This window comes from Tetrahymena thermophila (assembly GCF_000189635.1).
Source record: "Tetrahymena thermophila SB210 genomic scaffold scf_8253908, whole genome shotgun sequence".
Classification (NCBI taxonomy): Eukaryota; Ciliophora; class Oligohymenophorea; order Hymenostomatida; family Tetrahymenidae; genus Tetrahymena; species Tetrahymena thermophila.
In genome coordinates, this window is record NW_002475972.1 from 137475 (window position 1) to 160469 (window position 22995).

Here is a 22995-nt window from a genome sequence, read left to right on the forward strand (position 1 = left end):
TAAAAAAGAATTAGAAGAAGTAATTATTTATTTTTTTATTAATATCATTTAAATTTATTTTTATTGATAAAAAAAGTTTTTAAACTCTTCACTTTAATCTCATTAGGTTCTCTATATTGATCTAAAGTATATTTAATTAAAAAATGTTAAAAAAATTTTTTTATATTTAACTTTCAATTATTTAAAAAAATATTTTTCTATTAGAAATTCTCATCTTTATTCATTGATTTGTATTTATACAAAAATTTTTTAGCCATTTTAACTTAATTTTCATTTCAATTTTTAATTTTTAATTTTTTATTAATTTTTATTAATTTTTATTAATTTTTTATTATTTAATATTTTTTCTTCATTTTTTGCGATTAACATTTACAATTGATAAAAACAATTTATTTATTTTGGATTGCAATATTTTTAATTTTAAAAATTAATTTAAAACATTAAAACTCTTTTAATTTAATTTCTTTTTCTTTTAATTGTGCTTGCTTGTTTTTTTGTCTTTGTTTATTTATTTAACTAATTATTAATTAATTTTATTATTTCACATTTTTCTTCATTTTTTCCTTCTAATTAACTAATTAATTTTTTATTTTTTCTTCAATATTTAAATAGTTTCAATTAAATTGGTTAATAAGATGTATCACGCTTAGGTTCTGCTTTAGCAAAGTGCATTAATCTCTCAAATTTGAAGCTTTATCTTAGGTAAAAATAGTTTATTTGTTTTGGATTGTCATATTTTTATTTATAAAAACTAATTTAAAACAATAAAGCTCTTTTTAATTTTGTTTTTATTGTGCTTGCTTTTTTTTGTTCTTTCTTTGTTAATTTAACTCATCATTTTATTTTCAACTTTTGCTTTGTAAAAGCTAATTTAAAATAATGAAGCTCTTTTTCTTCTTGTTTTTATTTTGCTTGGTTTTTTTCTTTCTTTCTTTGTTAATTTAACTCGTCATTTTATTTTCAGCATTAACTTTTATTAATTACTCTTATTATTTCATATTTTCCTTCTAATTAACTAATTAAATATATATTTTTCTTCAATATTTAAAAAGTAACAATAAAATTGGTCATACATACATACATACATACATACATACATACTCGCACATGGTTACATGCACTCGGGATAGGGGCCCTATATATAATTACTTATACATTATTATTATACGTATACCAATTTATTTATATATAATTGTGGGTAATATACTAGAAGGGAAGGGTCACCTACACCCTAATGGCATTTCTACTAATCTTCCATGATTTGACTACGCATTATGCTCGCTTCCCATTTGTATTCCAGATCTTCTGTTCAGAATGGGGCCTCCTCTTTACCTCCTATCAGATTTGGCCCTTCCCTCCTACCAAGGAGACCGCTGGTAACATTCACATTTTTACATGGAATTTTTCGAAATAAAGGGGGCGGTATAGGATTCGAACCCCCGATATCACTGCTAAGACCCTCCGACTCGCCCACTCGAGCCGCTTAGCCCTTCTTTAAAATTGGTCATGAAGGTGCATCAGATTTAGGTTCTGCTTTAGCAAAGTGCACTAATCTCTCAAATTTGACACTTATACTTAAGTAAAAACAATTTATTTATTTTTGATTGTGAAATTTTTATTTTTAAAAACTAACTTAAAACAATAAAGCTCTTTTTTCTTTTTATTTTTATTGTTTTTGCTTTTGTTAATTTAACTCATCATTTTATTTTCAAATTTTGCTTTTATTATTAATTAATCTATCTTTTTATTTCATATTTTTTCTTCATTTTTTCCTTCTAATTAACTATTTAATAATATATTTTGTCTTCAATATTTAAAAAGTTTCAATAAAATTGGTGCAATTGGGGCATCAAGCTTAATTTCTGCTTTAGCAAAGTGCACTAATCTCTCAAATTTGAATCTTGATCTTAGGTAAAAACTTTTTATTTATTTTTGATTGTGATATTTTTTTATAAAAACTAACTTAAAACAATAAAGCCCTTTTTTTGTTTTTGTTTTTATTGTGCTTGCCTTTTTTTATTCTTTTTTTGTTAATTTAACTTTACATTTTATTTTCTACTATTGCTTTTAAATTTAAATAATCTTATTATTTCATATTTTTTCTTAATTTTTTCCTTCCAATTAACTAATTAATGATATATTTTTCTTCAATATTAAAAAAGTAACAATAAAATTGGTGATGAAGGTGTAACAAGTTTAGGTTCTGCTTTAGCAAAGTGCACTAATCTCTCAAATTTGACACTAAACCTTAAGTAAAAACAGTTTATTTGTTTTGGATTTTTATATTTTTATTTGTAAAAACTAATTTAAACAATAAAGCTCTTTTTTCTTATTATTTTTATTGTGCTTACATTTTTTTTTCTTCTTTCATTTTTAATTTAACTCATCATTTAAAATCTTATAATTTCATATTTTTTCTTCATTTTTTCCTTTAAACTAATTATTTATATATTTTTTCTTCAATATTTAAAAAGTTACAGTAAAATTAGTGATGAAGGTGCATAAGGCTTATGTACTGCTTTAGTAAAGTGTATTAATCTCTCAAATTTAGAACTTTATCTTAAGTAAAAACAGTTTATTTGTTTTATTTGTAAAAAATAACTTAAAACAATAAAGCTCTTTTTTTTTTCTTTTTATTTTGTTTCCTTTTTTTTATTGTTCTTTGTATTTTAATTTAACTCATTAATTTATTTTCAATTTTTACATTTATTATTAATTAATATATCTTATTATTTGATATTTTTTCTTCATTTTTTCCTTTTAATTAACTAATTAATTTTATATTATTTCTGCAATATTTAAAAAGTGGCAATCAAATTAATGATGAAGCTGCATCAGGTTTAGGTTCTGCTTTATCAAAGTGCATTAATCTCTCAAATTTGATACTTGAACTTAGGTAAAAAAAATTTATTTGTTTAGGATTGTGATATTTTTAAATATAAAAATTAGTATAAAACAAAAAAGCTCTTTGAATTTATTTTGATAGCTTTTATTTGATTTGTTTTTTTTATCTTTTTTATAGTACTAATTTTATTTTATTTATTAATTTAAGAAATAATTTATAATTTAAAAATTTATTTTACTTAATATTAATTTAAAGTTTTTACAAATTAATAAATAAAGAATAAACTACAAAAAGATATCATAAGAATTCAAAGTAATAAACAATTGTATGAAATCAAAGAGATTAGTTTTCTTTAAAATATAATTCTGACGATAAAGAAGTAGGGAAAAAAGGATGGATAAATGTTAAATGTTTGAATAATTGATTATATGTTTTATTATATAATTTTTTGAAAAAAATTTTTTAACCTTAAATATAGATACAAAGATACATAGATTTTATTATTTTTATATATATAAATATCATTCATATTTTTGTAAATTAATAAATAGCTAATAATAAATAAAAAATTTTTAAAAAAATTTCAGATTTTTAAAATATGAAAATAAATCTCAATAAAAAAATACATGTAAATATGCTAAAAAATTACTTTATTCTATTTAATGTGTGCGCATTTTAATAATCCTTTATAACATCCATAGTTCTAAATATATTTTTAAGTAAGCAAGCACTTTAAATAGAAATAGTATAATTTAATAATTAATTTTACACTAACTTTTTTGTGATTTCTCTAACTAAAGGCAAATTTATAAATTCATATAATTTGTTTGTTCTTTTAATCTGCTTTTTATTAATTAAATTAAATCCATAAATAGCTATTAAATATTTTTGAAAAAATAAATAAATGATATAATAGATTAAAAAGTATTGCAAATTAGAAGAGGTAATTACTAATTTTTTATCAATTTACTTTAAATTTAAATTTACTAATATAAACAGTTTTTAAACTCTTCACTTTTATCTCATTAGGTTCTCAAAATTGATTTGAGGTATATTTAATTTATAAATATTCTTATTATTAATACTTTCTTTATATTTAAATTGCAATTTATTTATTATATTATTCTTCTAATAAAAATTCTCACCTACATCCCCACTTATTCACTTTCTTAACACAAATGTTTTTTTGGTTACTTAATTTTCACTTTAAGTTTTTTAATTCATTTTCCATTTTTTATTATTTATTCGCTTTTTATTTCCAAAACTTTTAACTAATAAAAACAGTTTATTTTGTTTGGATTGAGATATTTTTACTTATAAAAATGAATTTAAAACAATATATCTAACTCTTTTAATTTGTTTATTGTCTTTTTATTTGATTTTCTTTTCTTTTTCCTTTTTATCATACTTGTGTTTATTTTTCATCTATCTTTCTTAATTTAACTTTTTTTATTTCCAACATTCCCATTTATCATTTATTTATTTATTCATTTCTTATTGTTTCATTTTTTCCTTCTAAAAAACTAATTAATTTTATATTTTTTCTTCAATATTTAAAAAGTGGGAAGAATATTGATGACTAAAGTGCATAGCGCTTTGGTTCTTCTTTAGCAAATTGCACTAATCTCTCAAATTTGACACTTAACCTTTTGTAAAAATAGTTTATTTATTTTGGATTGTGATATTTTTAGTTATAAAAACGAATTTAAATTAATAAAACTTTTTTAATTTGTTTTTAAGCTTTTTATTTGATTTATTTTTCTTGCTTTTTTCTATTGTAATTGTGTTTTTTTCTTCTATCTTTCTTAATTTAACTCATTTTTTTATTTTCAACAATTTTTAAAATTATTTATTTATTAATTCATTTCTTATAATTTCATATTATTTGTTTATTTTTCCTTCTCATTAACTAATTAATTATATATTTTTGCTTTAATATTTAAAAAGTGACTGTAAAATTAGTAATTAAGTTGCATCAAGATTAGTCTCTGCTTTAGCAAATTGCACTAATCTCTCATATTTAGTACTTAATCTTCAGTAAAAACAGTTTTTTGTTTTGGATTGTGATATTTTTATTTAGAATTTAAAACAATATAATTCTTTTAATTTGTTTATTAGCTTTTTATTTGATTTATAACTCTTTTTCATTTTATTTTTTATTGTAATTTCCTTTTTTTCTTCTATTTTTGTTAATTTAACTCGTTTATTTAATTTCAACATTTGCTTTTATCATTTATTAATTCATTTCTTATCATTTCATATTTTTTCTTGACTTTTTCCTTCTAAATAACTAATTAATGAAATATTTTTTCTTCAATATTTAAAAAGATTGAATTAAATTAATGATTAAGGTGCATTGGGGTTAGGTTCAGCTTTAGCAAATTGTACTAATCTCTCAAAATTGATACTTTTACTTGGGTAGATACAGTTTATTTGTTTTTGTTTTTGATTGTGATATTTTTATTTTTATTTTTAAAAATGAATTTAAAACAAAAAAACTCTTTTTATTTATTTATTAGCTGCTTATTTGATTTACTTTATTTTTCTCTTTTTATTGTAATTGTGTTTTTTCTTCATTTATCATTCTTAATTTAACTCATTTGTTTATTTTCAACATTTGCTTTTATTATTTATTAATTCATTTTTATTATTTCATATTTTTTCTTCATTTTTTCCTTTTAAATAACTAATTAACTATTTAATGATATATTTTTCTTCTCTATTTAAAAAGAAAAAATTAAATTGGTGATGAAGGTACATCAAGGTTAGGTTATGCTTTAGCAAATTGCACTAATCTCTTAAGTTTGACACTTTATCTTAAGTAAAAACCTTTTACTTGTTTTGGATTATGATATTTTTATTTATAAAAATGAATTTAAAACAATATTATTCTTTTAATTGTTTATTAGTTTTTATTTTATTAATTTTTCTTTTTTTTTTATTGCACTTTTGTTTTTTTTTCTTCCATCTTTCTTAATTTAACTCATTTATTTATTTTCACATTTGCTTTTATCATTTATTAATTCATTACTTTTATTTCATATTTTTTCTTCATTTTTCCTTCTAAGTTACTAATTAATTAAATGTTTTTTCTTAAATATTTAAATAGTAATAATTAAATTGGTGACTAAGGTGCATCAAGGTTAGGTTCTGCTTTAGCAAATAGCACTAATCTCTCAAATTTGACACTTTTACTTTGGTAATTACAGTTTATTTGTTTTGAATTGTGATATTTTTATTTTTATTTTTAAAAAGGAATTTAAAACAATATAATTCTATTAATTTGTTTATTAGTATTTTCTTTGATTTATTTTTTTATTTTTTATTTATTCTATTTAATTTTTTTTAGTGTTTTATTTCAATTTTATTTTATATAAAAGCAACAACTAAATCTATGTATCATAATAATTGAAAATAAAAAGCAAGTGTCTTAAATCAAAAAGATTAGTTTTATTTGAAATAAATTTCTAATGGTGATACATACGTAAGTGGTGAAAAAGGAAGAATACCAATAAAATATTTGAATAATAGAAAATAATATGTTTTAATATATAATTTTTTGTTATAAGATAGTTTAACCTAAAATATCTATATATTGATTTATTATTATTTTTATATATATGAAACTTATATTTTGGTAAATTAAAATAATAAATTAAGGCATCAAAATAATTAGCATCGGACCTCATTAAATAAAAAATAATTATTTAAAGATTTAATTTTTTAAAATGAAAATTAAGTTGAGATAGTAAAAAAAATTTTGTAGAATATAATCAATGAATAATCATGAGAATTTCTGTTAGAAAAATTATTTTTTTAAATAAACAGAAAGTTAATTATATAAAAAATATTAATAATATTAAAAAATTAAATATACTTCAGATTAATTTCGAGAACCTAATGAGATAAAACTGAAATGTTTAAAAACTTTTTTTATTAATAAAAATAAATTTTAAAGGATATTAATAAAAGAATAAATAATTACATCTTCTAATCTTATAATCTATTATATCATTTATTTTTTTTTCAAAAATATTGAAAAGCAATTTATGGAATATAATTAATTAATTATAAATGGATAAAAAGAACAAATAAAATATAATAATTATTAAATATTAAATATTAATTTAATATTTGCTTTTATGAAGAAATATAAGAACAAAAATTAATTTAACATTCATTATTTAATCTAAATATTTGTATTTAAAACATATATTGCTCATCCAGGAATTAAAATATGATGAACTGGAAGTATATCATGATATTTTAATTCCTAGATTATCTTTCAAAATAATAAAAAATTTAAACAATATTTTATAAAAAACTATTGCAAAATAATATTATCAATGAAATTCTTTAATAAATAAAAATACATATTTGTTAATTTAATTATGTATTAATAATAAAGATTTTCTTAAAAGTTTTTAATGAAGAATTTAATGCTTTTTTAATAATTTAAATTGTAAAATAATTTAATTTTTTATTTATAAAAATAATCTATTTAATTGAAATATTATATAAAGGAATAAATTAATTCCTTTACAATATTCAGTACTATCTATAATGATGAACTGAAATAAATTAAAATAGAAAAAGGTTATTAAATTACCAAATTGTTCTGGAATTAATGAGAAAAAGAGGAAACTGGGTGTATATTAAATATTCAAAAATCAGATATTGATTGAATTATTAAAAATTAATAATTTGGAAAATACCTAAAAATAAATAAAAATTATCTATATAAATATAATAAAAATAAATTTTAAGATGTATTCTGAGTGCATTTATATGTGCGAGTTTTTCTATTCTATTCTATCACCAATTTAATTGCAACTTTTTAAATATTGGAGAAAAATATCTAAATAATTTATTAATGAGAAGGAAAAAATGAAGAAAAAATATGAAATAATAAGATTAATAAATTAATAATAAAAGCAAATGTTGAAAATAAAATTATGAGTTAAATTAAAAAAGAAAAAAGAAACAAAAACAAGCAAGCAAGCAATCACAATAAAAAGAAAAAAGAGCTTTATTGTTTTAAAGTTAGTTTTTACAAATAAAAATATCACAATTCAAAATAAATAAACTGTTTTTACTCAAGTTGAAGTGTCAAATTTGAGAGATTAATGCAGTTTGCTAGGCCAGAACCTAAGCCTAATGCACCTTCGTCACCAATTTCATTGTTACTTTTTAAATATTGAATAAAAAATATATAATTAATTTATTAATGAGGAAAAAATGAAGAAAAAATATGAAATAATAAGATTAATAAATTAATAATAAAAGTAAATTTTGAAAACAAAATGATGAGTTAAATTAAGAAAGAAAGAAGAAACAAAAGCAAAAAAGCACAATAAAAAGAAAAAAAAAGAGAAAAGAGCTTTATTGTTTTAAGTTAGATTTTACAAATTAAAATATCACAATCCAAAATAAATAAACTGTTTTTACTCAAGTTGAAGTGTCAAATTTGATAGATTAATGCACTTTGCTAGTCCAGAACCTAAGCCTAATGCACCTTCATCACCAATTTAATTGTAACTTTTTAAATATTGAAGAAAAAATATATAATTAATTAGTTAATTAGAAAGAAAATATAATCAGTTAAATTAACAAAGAAAGAAGAAAAATATTAGCAAGCACAATTTAAAGGAAAAGAAAAATAAAAAAAATAAATTAAAAGAGCTTTTATGTTTGAATTAATTTTCATAATTAAAAATATTAGAATACAAAAGAAATAAACTGTTTTTATCAAGTTAAATGTTAATAACAAAAAATGAAGAAAAAATATGAAATATGAAATAATAAAAATGAATAACAAATAATTAAAAATTGAAATGAAAATCTCTCAATTTAGAAAAAATATGAAAATTATTTAAAAACAAAATTTTTTATACAAACATATAAGGATAAATACAATAAAATTAAAAATATAATTAATTAAAACTGATAATTTATTTGTAATAAATTTAATTAAATATATTATTTCTTATGATATAGAGCCTCAGTTATTTGGGAATTCATTTAATTCTTCTAATTCTATAATCTCAAACATATCTCCTACATTATCACTCAAAAATTAAACACCAAAATGATACCTTTGACCATTTTTAATTTTATTATTATTTTTTACATTTTAAAATTAAGATTTATTATTACAGTTTCTATATTAAATTAGATTATTTTCTAAACAAACTCTGAACTCTAAAGATGATTTTATCTCTTCTTAAGTTAAATCTATTATTGGTTAATTTTACTTGCTTTACTGAGAAAATATGGGAGTTGATAAATTATTAAATGATAAATTAACCTAACCAAAATAATTTTGTTTGGGAAATTATGAATTAACTTATTGTTTTAAACCAAAAATATTATTTTAATTATATTTTTTTTCTTAGCTGCCTATTCTAAATCCTAACTCTTCTTCATCTAAATCTTTGGTATGCAGATTATTAACTGTTATTAATCCAACATAGAATGTTGAATTTTAATTTGATTTTGAGAAATTGACTTTAAATAAATATTTTTTTTTGGGGTCAAAAGTAAAATTAAGAAAACACTGAACATTATAGTTTTCATCCTTAACTCTTTCTACCATAAATTTAGATTGTTTATTTGTTTATAAGTAATTTGATGAATTATTTTATTTTGAAAAAATGAAAGCATCATCATTTTTAAGTTTTAAGTTATAATTAAACTCACTGAAATATTTGAAATTTTTTTATCCTAGTTACTTAATCTGATTGGTCATCAAATTTTATATATCAATTGTATTTTTATAAATATCTTTCATAAATTGTGCTTAATTGAGCTAATTATTTAATAATAAAGTCTATTATTCTTTTAAGAAATTATCTAAAAACCAATTTTTTTGATTCATTTTTTAAATTAATTCCTTTTTACAAAGATTAAGCTAATCTATTAAAATTTAGATTTTTATCTACTCATAATTGTTAATTTATAGCTCTTCTTCTATTTTTTTCTTGTAAGCTTCAATATTTTCAAATCTAAATTCTTCTTTTTCAGTTCCAAAATTAAAATTATTTTTAGGTAAAAGATTAACAACTTTTAAAATTTCTAAAATATTTGCTTTGAATTGAGCAGTTCTTACCTCATCCAGTTTACTAATAAATTAATATTATTTCATCATATAAGAAAGTTGAGAGGTATATTTTTCTTTTTTTTAGAATTGGGAATTGATTTGCTCATTTAGATCTTATTCAATTTTTTCAGTTTATTGATTTTCTTAAACAAGGCATTCTTTCATTTTTTCTATTGATGCCATTTCCTGATATTATTCAATTATGTCAGACTTGAATTCTTAAACCTTTTAGGCTTAAATTAGCTATTCTTTCTTTTTCTAAGATATAATCTAAATTACTTCTTGAGTTAGTGATTCGTAAAATTCTTCAATGTGTTACTTGATGTCCGTTTCATTATTTTTTAAGTCAATTATATCTTTTCTTAATGAATCACTAGAAAGTGGAGGCCAATTTTCTAAAAAAGAGTTGCTATCAAATTCAATTATATCTTGCAAAAGTAAAAATTCAGCTTCAATTTTTTTATTTGATATGCATTTGACACATTATAATTTTGATTTTTCTTTTTCTAATAAATTTAGAAGAAATATTGGGTAATTTTTATGGATATTGCAGCAAATACCTCTGTTCATTTTGTTTATTTATTTATTTCTTTTTAGTTTACCTATTTTAATTAAATAATTAATTTTATATCAAATTGTTATTCAGAATTTAATTGATTTAAAGATATTAATCAGAATGAGAAAAAATCAATAAAACCCTTTTATCTCAAAATCAGTAATGTGTCATAAAAAATATTTGATCTTAATAAAATTGTAAATCGATTAATGTGGTCATATACTCTGTTTTAAATTATAAACATATTATATTTATTTTTTATTTTAAAAATAGACAAATTAATTTTTATTAAAATAATTCGATTTCTTCAAATAGCTTAACATAAAATTAAATTATAAAGATTTATAACTTTAGTGTATACAAGTTTATGCCCATATAAATATTTTTATTATTATTATGTAAGTATTTTATATTTAACTAAATTACGCAATATACGCAAAATACTTTTTAATTAATAAAAATCAGATAACAAAATAAAGATCAGATAATACAGTATAGATCAGATAACATAATAGACGCTATTGCTTAACTTCCTTTTTTAAATATACTTTAAGAACTATTTATTTCATAGAACTCCTTATCCATTTTTCTACTCTATATAAAATATTGCTGTCTTAACATTTTCCTTAACTTATTAAAATCAAAAATAAAATTTTATTTTTAAAAATTTACATTATATTTTTAATAATACAGTTGAATTTGTTATGCTAATTTTAGTAATACATATCAAATTTTTTTGTCATCAATAGGATATTTTAATATATATTGCTTATCAAAATTTTAAGAAAAAAGGGTTTTGTTTTCTTTTTTTCGATCTGAGAAAAATTTAAATATCATCTTGAAATTATAATTTTTTAGCTTAAAAAATAAATATGAATAAATAACTTGATTGCGATATTCTCAGTAAATGCTAAATATTTCATATTGATGTGTTGCAAGACTAAGATATTGTAAATTAAAAAATGAAATGAGTTTTATCTAAAAATTTATTTTTTGATAAATGGCCACCTATTTCTGAAGATTTTTTAAGAAAAAAAATCATCTAATTAAGAAACGAAGTGAAACATATCATTTAATAGATTATAAACTTCTATGAATAGTTTACAAAACAATTAATCTAAGTTTAAAAATTATTAGAATGAAAAGATAAAATTATTAGAATGAAAAGATAAAATTATTAATCAGTGTTGCTGTATTGCATCTATTGATAAAATCAGTAAATCTTTTACATAAGTGAATGAATTGAATGAATAAATTGATGAGAATTTAAAAGAGAAAATGGATTCTCAGTTTAATATAATTGAGGAATTTATTTCTATTCTGCCATAAATAATTTTATAATATGAATTAATAAGCCATATGAATATTTAAAAGCATACACAGATAAAAGAAATAATATTTTTAAAAGAATTAATTTATTACCACAAAATAACTTTAAATTTGGAAATGGAATGTATGGGTTTAATAAAATTAGCGCTTAAAAACTAGATTAAGAATATGAAATTAACAAGAAAAACAATTGTAAAAGAGATTATTTAATAAAGACATTTGTAATTAATAACTGTTTTAAAAATGAATTAGAAAGGTTGGTATTTATATGATCTCTTGTTAAGTTAGTAAGCTTTAATATCAAAATATTAAATTGATAAGGCTCATAATGTGAAGGGTATTTACTTTAATTTCTTCTAATTAATCTCAGAATTATTTAAAAATGAATGAATCTTAAATCAAAATAGTTTTAAATATTATAATCAATTTTTATGTGAATTAAGATTAAAGTCTAATATAATAACTTGTTCTAATTATAATAATTCTAATTAATATTTAGCATCTTATATATATTCTTAAGCGTAGTTAAGGGTACGAATAACAAAAAGTGGTTCAGGTAACGTTTGTTGTTATCTTTATTAATTGCATTCTCAAACTGAAAAAGAAATATTAATTTAGAATTAATTTTTATAAAAGTAACAATTAATCTGCTTTCTTTATAGGGCTTATTGACAGCTAATTTAACTATAGTAGTTTAAATTCAAATTGATTTGGATTCTTAATATCTTAAATAAGGTCTAACTTAAATTAAGCAAATTAAATAGTCGATTTAAAAAGTTATTAAGTACACTTAAGTTTTCAGAATTTGAATTGAAAAACAAGCAATAAATTTAATATAATGTCTATCCTATTAACTCTAATGAGATATTAAATTTAATTTAATGGCTCATATTGTTTAGCTTTTGAATTTTATTATGATTATCGAGGAGACAGGTTAGAAGTTTTTGACTATTAAGAGTTAGAAGAACTATCTATCTATCTTAAAATGATTTATTTTACTGATTTTTATGAAAGTTTAATCTAAATAAATAAATTTACAGAAAAGGCTATAATTCATTTTAAATTCAAATATATTTTTGAATGATTTGTAAATAAAATATTTAAAATTTATGCAACCATCTATCTACCTTTATTTGTAAAAACAAATAATTCCTATTTATTTTTCACTATTATTTTTTACAAATTATTAGATTTTCGAAATAATAACAAATACTGTTTATATTACCTAAATATATTTAATTCATCTAAATTTAATTAAAAACTAACAATTTATTTGTTATTATTTATATAATTTTTTATGTATAAAGAAGAAAAAACTTTCACTATAAAAAAAATAATAAAAAGTAAATGAATAAATAATCATAAAAGCTTAAAGAATCATTATTTATCTATGAAAATGAAAACGATGTTTTCATAATTGAAAGGTGAAAGGGAGGGGGGGGAATAATAAAATTTAACAAAATAATATGGGAAATAAATGGATTTTACATTTGATTTTGTGCAACTTCGAAAATTTAATTTTTTCCACATCCCAGCTTCTCAAGCTTAACAACATCATTAAACTCTTCTAAGCTAACTATCTAACAGTTACACGAAGGTCTCAGAAAGTAGAGATAAATTGAGATTTTTCTTTTTTAATTTTATTTATTTGTAATGTTTAAATCTTTAAAATTAAACCTCTTAAATCAGTAGTATGCTGTGCTTTCAGTAGTAGAACCTTCCCACCAACTTTCATTCAATTCATCTGCAGCTGACTTAGTTTTAATACAAATTTTAAATTGGTAGAGAAAAATTTAGCTAATTTCCTCATATTCCTTAGACTCAGTCTACTTGCCTTCTGCACTTAATTTTTTATTTTGTGTTATTTTTTTCATAAATTTAGATCTCTATTTTCTTTCAAATTTACGCAAAAAATGGTATCAAATCATTCATTTTGATACTATTAGAATAAACTTATTGAAAAACACGCAATAATTATTACAAAACTGAATAGATTAAAATGCATCCACTAAATGTTAATAATATAGCAAAATGGTATATATTTACCATACTATTATTACATTAACCTATAAAATTTTATTTTTATATACCATTTTATTGAGTTTTTCTAAAAGATGAAAATGTTTTAAATACAAAATTTTTATACTAACAAAAAAAGATAATTAGAATAAAATTAAAAACATAAATAATTAAAACCTATTAAATAAGTTTGATTAAGTATATTATTTCTTATCATATAGTATAGGTGATCAATTATCTGGGAATTCATTTAATTCTTCTAATTTTATAATATCAAACATATCTCCTACATTATCACTAAAAAATTAAACACCAAAATAATACCTTTTATCAGCTTTAATTTAATTATTATTTTTTACTTTTTAAAATTAAGATTTATCATTACAATTTTTATATTAAATTAAATTATCTTTTAAACAAACTCTGAACTCTAAAGTTAAATTCTTCTCATCTTAGGTTAAATCTATTATTGATTAATTTTATCTTTAATTATAAACTTAATTAAATAAATAAAATTATTTTTCTTAGCTGCCTATTCTAAATCCCAACTCTTCTTCATCTAAATCTTTAATATGTAGATTATTAGCTGTTATTAATCCAACAAAAAATGTTGAATTTGAATTTTATTTTTAGAAATTAACTTTAAATAAATATTTTTTTTTTGGGTCAAAAGTAAAATTAAGAAAACACTGAACATAAGACTATCCATTTCTAACTCTCTCTATCATAAATTTAGATTTTTTATTGGGTTTTATGTAATCTTATGAATACCTATAGTTTGAAAAAATGAAAATGTCATCATTTTTAAGTTTTAAGTTATAATTAAATTCACTGAAATATTTGAAATTTGTTTATCCTAGTTACTAAATTTGATTGGTCATCAAATTTTATAAATCAATTGTATTTTTATAAATATCTTTCATAAATTGTGCTTAATTGAGCTAATTATTTAATAATAAAGTCTATTATTCTTTTAAGAAATTATCTAAAAACCAATCTTTTTGATTCATTCTTTAAATTAATTCATTTTTACAAAGATTAAGCTAATCTATTAAAATTTAGATTTTTATCTGATCTTATTTGTTAATTTAAAGCTCTTCTTCTATTTTTTTCTTGTAAGCTTCAATATTTTCAAATCTAAATTCTGCTTTTTCAGTTCCAAAATTAAAATTATTTTAAGGTAAAAGATTAACAACTTTTAAAATTTCTAAAATATTTGCTTTCAGTTGAGCAGTTCTTACATCATCCAGTTTACTAATTAATTCATATTATTTCATCATACAAGAAAGTTGAGAGGTATATTCATCTTTTTTTTAGAATTGGGAATTGATATGCTCTTTTAGATCTTATTCAATTTTTTCAGTTTATTGATTTTCTTAAACAAGAAATTCTTTCATTTTATCAATTTATGCCATTTGCTGATATTATTCAATTATATCAGACTTTAATTCATAAACCTTTTAGGCTTATATTAGCTATTCTTTCTTTTTCTAAGATATAATCTAAATTATTTCTTGAGTTAGTGATTCATAAAATTCTTCAATGGGTTAATTGATGTCTGTATCATTATTTTTTAATTTAATAATATTATCTCTTAATGATTCATTAGAAAGTGGAGGCCAATTTTCAAAAAATGAGTTGCTATCAAATTCAATTATATCTTGCAAGAGTAAAAATTCAACTTCAATTCTTTTATTTGATATGCATTTGACACATTATAATTTGGCTTTTTCTTTTTCTAATAAATTTATATGAAATATTGGGTAATTTTTGTGGATATTACAGCTAAGACCTCTGTTCATATTGTTTATTTATTTATTACTTTCTTTTTTACTTTATTTATTTATTTATTTATTTATTTATTTTTAATTAAATAATTAATTAATAAATAAATAAATCAAATTGAAATTAACTCAAAATTTAATTGACTTAAAGATATTAATCACAAAGAGGAAAAATTAATAAAACCCTTTTATCTCAAAATCAATAATATGTCATAAAATATCTTTATCCTTAATAAAATTTTTAATTAATTAATTAATTAATTTGGTCATATTATCTCTATTAAATTATAAATATTATATATATAGTTTGTATTTTAAAAATAAAATAATTAATTATTATTAAAATAATTGTTTTTCTTCAAAATCCTTAAGATATTATTCATAACTTTAGTGCATAAAAGCTTGTGCTCTTATAAATATATTATTATTAAGTAATTATTTAACATAATGATGCAATATACGCAAAATATTATTTAATTAATAGAGATTAGATAACATAATAGATTCTATTGCTTGCTTAACTTACTGATATAAATATACTTTAAGTGATCTTTAATTCATGGAACACCTTCTCTATTTTTCTATTCTATATAAAATATTCTTAATCTTAAAATTAAAATATCACCAACTGTGTAAGTAGGTAGGTAAAGATGGTGATTTTTCATTTACTTTTTATGATTATTAACTAATTTTTATCATTCTAAATTTTAATTGTTTTTATAATTCTGTTTTTATCAAATGTATGATCTTTAAAATCAATTTGATTTATTGGAAATTTGTTATGGATATCACAAAAAAAGATCTCTATTCATTTTTCTATTATTTTTAGTTTGAAATTTGTATTTTCAAAAAGTATTAAATTTTACTTATTTTTATTATTTATTAACATTTAATCATTTTAAAAGAATAAAATAACTAATTATTTTTTAAAAAAATTAATTTCTAAAGTCCTTTATTACATTTCATATTCAGATATGTTTTTATAAAGAAAATATGTTGATTTTATTTTGAGCATATTGTATAAAGATAATTACAATAAAAATAAAAAAATAAATTAACAATTATTATTTATAAGCAATAAGTTTGATTAAGTAAATTATTTCTTATTATACAGGGGTCAATTATCTGGGAATTCATTTAATTCTTCTAATTCTATTATTTCAAACATATCTCCTACATTATTGCTAAAAAATTAAACACCAAAATAATACTTTTGGTCAGTTTTAATTTAATTATTATTCTATACATTTTAAAATTAAGAATCATTATTACAGTATCTATATTAAATTAGATTACTTTCTAAACAAAATCTGAACTCTAAAGTTACATTATTATTTAAATTAAAATTTTAATTTATGGCATTATTGGCAAATAAACTGCCACCAAACAGCAATGATTATTTTTATTAGTTGCCTATTCTAAACCCCAATCCTTCTTCATCTAAATCTTTTATGTGTAGATTATTAACTGTTATTAATCCAAAATAAAATGTTGAATTTTATTCTGATTTGAAGAAATTAATTTTAAATATATATTTTTTTTTTGGGTTAAAAGTAAAATTAAGAAAACACTGGACATTATAATTTCCATATTTAACCCTTTCTACCATAAATTTAGATTTTTTATTAGTTAAAATGTAATTTGAAGAATTATTATTTGTTGAAAAAATGAAAACATCTTCATTTTTTAGTTTTAAGTTATAATTTAATTCACTGAAATATTTGAAATCTTTTTATCCTAGTTTCTAAATATGATTGGTCATCAAATTTTATAAATCATTTGTATTTCTATAAATATCTTTGATAAATTGCACTTAATTGAGTTAATTATTTAATATAAAAGTCTATTATTCTTTTAAGAAATTATCTAAAAACCAATCTTTTTGATTCATTCTTTAAATTAATTCATTTTTACAAAGATTAAGCTAATCTATTAAAATTTCCGTTTTTATCTGATCTTATTTGTTAATTTAAAGTTCTTCTTCTATTTTTTTCTTGTAAGCTTCTATATTTTCAATTCTTAATTCTTCATTTTCAGTTCCAAAATTAAAATTATTTTAAGGTAAAAGATTAACAGCTTTTAAAATTTCAAAAATATTTGCTTTCAGTTGAGCAGTTCTTACATCATCCAGTTTACTAATTAATTCATATTATTTCATCATATAAGAAAGTTGAGAGGTATATTAATCTTTTTTTTAGAATTGGGAATTGATATGCTCTTTTAGATCTTATTCAATTTTATCAGTTTATTGATTTTCTTAAACAAGACATTCTTTCATTTTATCAATTTATGCCATTTGCTGATATTATTCAATTAACTCAGACTTTTATTAGTAAACCTTTGAGGCTTATATTAGCTATTCTTTCTTTTTCTAAGAAATTATCTAAATTACTTCTTTAGTTAGAGATTCGTAAAATTCTTCTATTAATTAATTGAAGTCTGTTTCTTTACTTTTTAAGTCAATTATATCTTTTCTTAATGATTCATTAGAAAGTGGAGGCCAAATTTCAAAAAATTAGTTGCTATCAAATTCACTGACATCCTGTAAAAGTAAAAGTTCAACTTACATTTTTTTATTTGATATACATCTGGCACATTATAATTTTTCTTTTTCGTTTTCTAATAAACTGATATATAAAATAGGATAACCTTAATGTATATTACAGCAATGACCTCTGTTCATTTTGTTTATTTTTTTATTTATTTCTTTTTAGTTTACTTATTTTAATTAAATAATTAATTATAAATCAAATTGAAATTGACTCAGAATTTAATTGATTTAAAGATATGAATCACAAAGAGAAAAAAATCAATAAAACCCTTTTATCTCAAAATCAATAATATGTCATAAATCTTAGATCTTAATAAAATTGTAAATTAATTAATTTGTTAATATACTCTGTTTTATTTAAATTATAAACATAATATATTTATATTGTATTTTAAAAATAAACCAATTAGTTTTTATTAATATAACTTCTTTTCTTCAAAAAGCTTAATATTAAAAATCAAATAAAAAAGATTCATAATTTTAGTGCATACAAGCTTGTGCCCATGTAAATTGATATATATTATTATTAAATAAATAATTTAGATTTAACTAAATGACGCAATATACGCAAAATATTATTTAATTAATTGAAATCAGATAACACACACATTAGAGATCATATATCATAATAGATACGATTGCTTAACTTCCTGATTTAAATATACCTTAAGTACTCTTTAATTCATTGAAAAACTTCTCTATTGCTCTATCCTATATAAAATACTTGTCTTTAAATTTTACTTAACTTTTAAAATTAAATATAAAATTTTATTTTTGAGAATTCACATTACATTTTTTTTACAGTTGAATTTATTATACTAATTTTAGTAATTTAATCAAATTATGTTTTTCAACATTAGGATATTTTTAATGTATTTTGCATATCTAAATTATGAGAAAAAAGGTTTTTTCTTTCTTTTTTTCTAAATGATTAGATTTAAATATCTGCCTGATTTTTCAAATTTCAATAATAAATATTATAATAAATTAGCTTAAAAAACAAATATGAATAAATAAATTGTCTGTGATATTCATAGTAACTGTCAAATATTTCATATTGATGTTTTACAGGACTAAGAAAAGAAGTTAAAATGCGTTTAATCTATTGCAAATAAAAAAAAGGAAATGAGTTTTATCTATATACCTCAAATAATCAATGTAGAAGAAAATTTATTTCTTGATAACTGGCCACCTCTTTCTGATGACTTATTAAGAGAAAAAATAATCTAATTAAGAAACGAGGATAAAGATGTCAGCTAATAGATTATAGACTTCTATGAAAAATTTACAGAAGAAGTAGTTAAAATCTTATCAGAGAAAAAGAAAGAATCATTGATCTAAGTTGAAAAATTATAACAATTAAAAGATAAAATTATTAATCAGTATTGCGACATGGCATCTCTTGATAAAATCAGTAAATGTTTTACATAAGATAATGAATCGATTGAATAAATTGAAAAGAATTTAAAAGAGTGTCTGGATTCTCAGTTTAATAGAATTGAAGAATTTACTTCTATCCTATAATAAATGATGAGATAATATGAATTAATTAGCGATAAGAATATTTAAAGGAATACATAGATAAAAGAAAATATATTGAATATATTGAGAATAGTAAATTTATTACCTCAAAATAACTTTAATTTTGGAGATGAAATGTTTGGCTTTGATAAAATCAAAGCTTATTAGTAAGTATTAGATTAAGAATATGAAATTAACTAGAAAAAAAATTGTAAAATAGATTATTTAATAAACTAACTTGACATTTGTAATTAATATCTAATTTAAAAAATGAATTAGAAAGATTGGTATTTAGATGATCTCTTGCTTAGTTAGTAATCTTTAATATCAAAATATTAAATTGATAAGGTTGATAATGTTAAGGATATTTACTTTAATTACTACTAATTAAAATCAGAGTTATAAAAAAATGAATCAATCTTAAATCAAACTAGTTTTAAATATTACAATGAATTTTTATGTGAAGTAAGATTAAAACCTAATATAATAACTTTTTCTAATTATAATAATTCTAATTAATATTTAGCATCTCTTATAGGTCCTAAAGGGTAGTTATGGATATTAAGAAAAAAAAGTGGTGCAAGTAACGTTCATTGTTATCTTAATTACATTCTTAAACCGAAAAAGAAATATTTATTTAGAATTAATTTCTATAAAAGTAAAAATTAATCTACTTTCTATATAGGGCTTCTTGATAGCTAATAAAATAATAATAATAATAGTATATATTAAAATACATTTGGATTCTCAATATCTTAAATAAGGACTAACTAAAATTAAGCAAATTAAAACGCTGATTCAAAAGTGATTGCCTACAGTTTAGAATTCAGAATTTGTATTGAAAAACAATAAATGCAATATACTGTCTATCCTAGTAACTCAAATGTTGTTTAATCCTATAGAGGAAATTCTTAAGTTAATGGCTCATACTATTTAGCTTTTGAATTTTAATATGATTATTTGGGAGACAGATTAGAAATTTTTGACTTTTAAGAGTTAGAAGAATTCCCTAATTGATTATAATTTAAATTAAATTGTTTGATTTTATATGCTATCTATCTATCTTTTTATATTTAATTTTAATGATTTTTATGAAGATTTATCTAAAAAAATAAATATACAGAAAAGCATATACCATAGTTTCTTATATATTAAGGACATTCTCAGATAAAAACTCTTGATCAAATTTAGTCCTTTCACCACCTTAACTTAGAAAATACCTTAACTTAGAAATCACCTTAACTTAGAATCATCACGGTACCTCAAATAATCAATGTAGAAGAAAATTTATTTCTTGATAACTGGCCACCTCTTTCTGATGACTTATTAAGAGAAAAAATAATCTAATTAAGAAACGAGGATAAAGATGTCAGCTAATAGATTATAGACTTCTATGAAAAATTTACAGAAGAAGTAGTTAAAATCTTATCAGAGAAAAAGAAAGAATCATTGATCTAAGTTGAAAAATTATAACAATTAAAAGATAAAATTATTAATCAGTATTGCGACATGGCATCTCTTGATAAAATCAGTAAATGTTTTACATAAGAGAATGAATCGATTGAATAAATTGAAAAGAATTTAAAAGAGTGTCTGGATTCTCAGTTTAATAGAATTGACGAATTTACTTCTATCTTATAATAAATGATGAGATAATATGAATTAATTAGCGATGTGAGTATTTAAAGGCATACATAGATAAAAGAAAATATATTGAATATATTGAGAATAGTAAATTTATTACCACAAAATAACTTTAGTTTTGGAGATGAAATGTTTGATTTTGATAAGATCAGCGATTATTAGTAAGCAATAGATTAAGAATATGAAATTCGCTAGAAATAAAATTGTTAGATAGATTATTTAATAAACTAACTTGACATTTGTAATTAATAACTGATTTAAAAAATGAATTAGAAAGATTGGTATTTAGATGGTCTCTTGCTTAGTTAGTAAGCTTTAATATCAAAATATTAAATTGATAAGGTTGATAATATTAAGGATATTACTTGAATTTCTTTTAATTAAAATCAGTATTATAAAAAAACGAATCAATCTTAAATCAAACTAGTTTTAAATTTTACAATGAATTTTTATGTAAAGTAAGATTAAATCCTAATATAATAACTTGTTCTAATTATAATAATTCTAATGAATTTTTAGCATCTGCTTTAGGTCTTAAAGGGTAGTTATGGATATAAAGAGTAAAAAGTGGTTTAAATAACGTTTATTGTTATCTTAATTACATTCTTAAACCGAAAAAGAAATATTTATTTAGAATTAATTTCTATAAAAGTAATACTTAATCTACCTTCTTTATAGGGCTTATTAATAGCCAATTTAAGGATAGTAGTTTGAATTCAAATGGATTTGGATTCTCAATACCTTAATTAATAAATCTTTCCTTAAATTAAGCAAATGATTCAAAAGTGATTGCCTCAACTTTAGAATTCAGAATTTGCATTGAAAAACAATAAATGCAATATAGTGTCTGTCCTAGTAACTCTAATCTTGTTTAATTCTCAAGAGGATATTAAATTTAAGTTAATGGCTCATACTATTTAGCTTTTGAATTTTATTATGACTATCTGGGAGACAAGTTAGAGATTCTTGACTATTAAGAATTAGATGAATTCCCTAATTGATTATAATTTAAATAAAATTGTATTGTTTTTATATGTTATCTATCTATCTTTTTATGTTTAATTTTACTGATTTTTATGAATCTTAATCTAAAAAAAATAAATTTGCAGAAAAGTGTATTATTTTAAGTTCATATTTTTGAATATTTTGTAAATAAAATTGAGGCAATCTCATACCTTTATTTATTAAATAAAACCAATAACTACTATTTAATTTTCACTATCATTTTTAAAAAATCTTTAGATTTACCATTTTTTGATAAAAAACAGTGTTTATTTTATCTAAATTATGGAACTAGTTAAATCCTATTTAAAAATTAACAATTGATTTATTTATTGCTTTATATATTTTATTTTATTTACAAAGAAGAAAAAAAACTTTCACTAAAAAAAACTTAAAAAATAAAAATTGTATTGGAGGAAAAATTTTTAATTTCAAATGCTTAATTAAATTAAAATAAAGTATTTGTTAGATAATAAGAATTTTATTTCTTTTTTAAATAATTTATTTATTTGTTTACCTAAAATTAATTACTTTAGTGAGATTAGTATATAAAATAATTAGATAAGACTGAATAAATTAAGAGCATTAAAATGAATTTTTAAACATTCTTAAATTAAAAAAATGTGAGAATTCCTTATAAAAAAT

General features: G+C 19.6%; 5 protein-coding genes across 5 annotated transcripts; 2 read left to right on the forward strand and 3 right to left on the reverse strand. All coding sequences in view use genetic code 6, as the record gives it.

Annotated features, from left to right (window-relative positions):
• Nucleotides 1–1274: 1274 nt before the first annotated feature.
• TTHERM_000903903 (hypothetical protein) lies at nucleotides 1275–6322 on the forward strand (the record flags this gene model as incomplete). The annotated part of the gene is made up of 11 exons (XM_012800835.1): nucleotides 1275–1579; nucleotides 1822–1911; nucleotides 2163–2252; nucleotides 2475–2564; nucleotides 2807–2896; nucleotides 4407–4496; nucleotides 4793–4882; nucleotides 5174–5263; nucleotides 5577–5666; nucleotides 5955–6044; nucleotides 6226–6322. 11 exons carry the CDS (start codon nucleotides 1275–1277, stop codon nucleotides 6320–6322), a joined length of 1212 nt encoding a protein of 403 aa, XP_012656289.1.
• Nucleotides 6323–8846: 2524 nt separating this feature from the next.
• Nucleotides 8847–10514, reverse strand: TTHERM_00903970 (hypothetical protein; the record flags this gene model as incomplete). Its single annotated transcript, XM_001027072.1, has 1 exon — nucleotides 8847–10514. The coding sequence occupies one exon, from the start codon at nucleotides 10512–10514 to the stop codon at nucleotides 8847–8849; it is 1668 nt and encodes a 555-aa protein (XP_001027072.1).
• Nucleotides 10515–14078: 3564 nt separating this feature from the next.
• On the reverse strand, nucleotides 14079–15650 carry TTHERM_00904000 (hypothetical protein; the record flags this gene model as incomplete). Its single annotated transcript, XM_001027075.2, has 3 exons — nucleotides 14079–14182; nucleotides 14234–14331; nucleotides 14620–15650. 3 exons carry the CDS (start codon nucleotides 15648–15650, stop codon nucleotides 14079–14081), a joined length of 1233 nt encoding a protein of 410 aa, XP_001027075.2.
• Nucleotides 15651–16749: 1099 nt separating this feature from the next.
• TTHERM_00904010 (hypothetical protein) lies at nucleotides 16750–18315 on the reverse strand (the record flags this gene model as incomplete). Its single annotated transcript, XM_001027076.1, has 1 exon — nucleotides 16750–18315. One exon carries the CDS (start codon nucleotides 18313–18315, stop codon nucleotides 16750–16752), a length of 1566 nt encoding a protein of 521 aa, XP_001027076.1.
• An 873-nt stretch (nucleotides 18316–19188) lies between these two features.
• On the forward strand, nucleotides 19189–22349 carry TTHERM_00904020 (hypothetical protein; the record flags this gene model as incomplete). The annotated part of the gene is made up of 5 exons (XM_001027077.2): nucleotides 19189–19915; nucleotides 20231–20287; nucleotides 20390–20578; nucleotides 20828–21589; nucleotides 21808–22349. The coding sequence occupies 5 exons, from the start codon at nucleotides 19189–19191 to the stop codon at nucleotides 22347–22349; spliced, it is 2277 nt and encodes a 758-aa protein (XP_001027077.2).
• Between the last annotated feature and the right edge of the window lie 646 nt (nucleotides 22350–22995).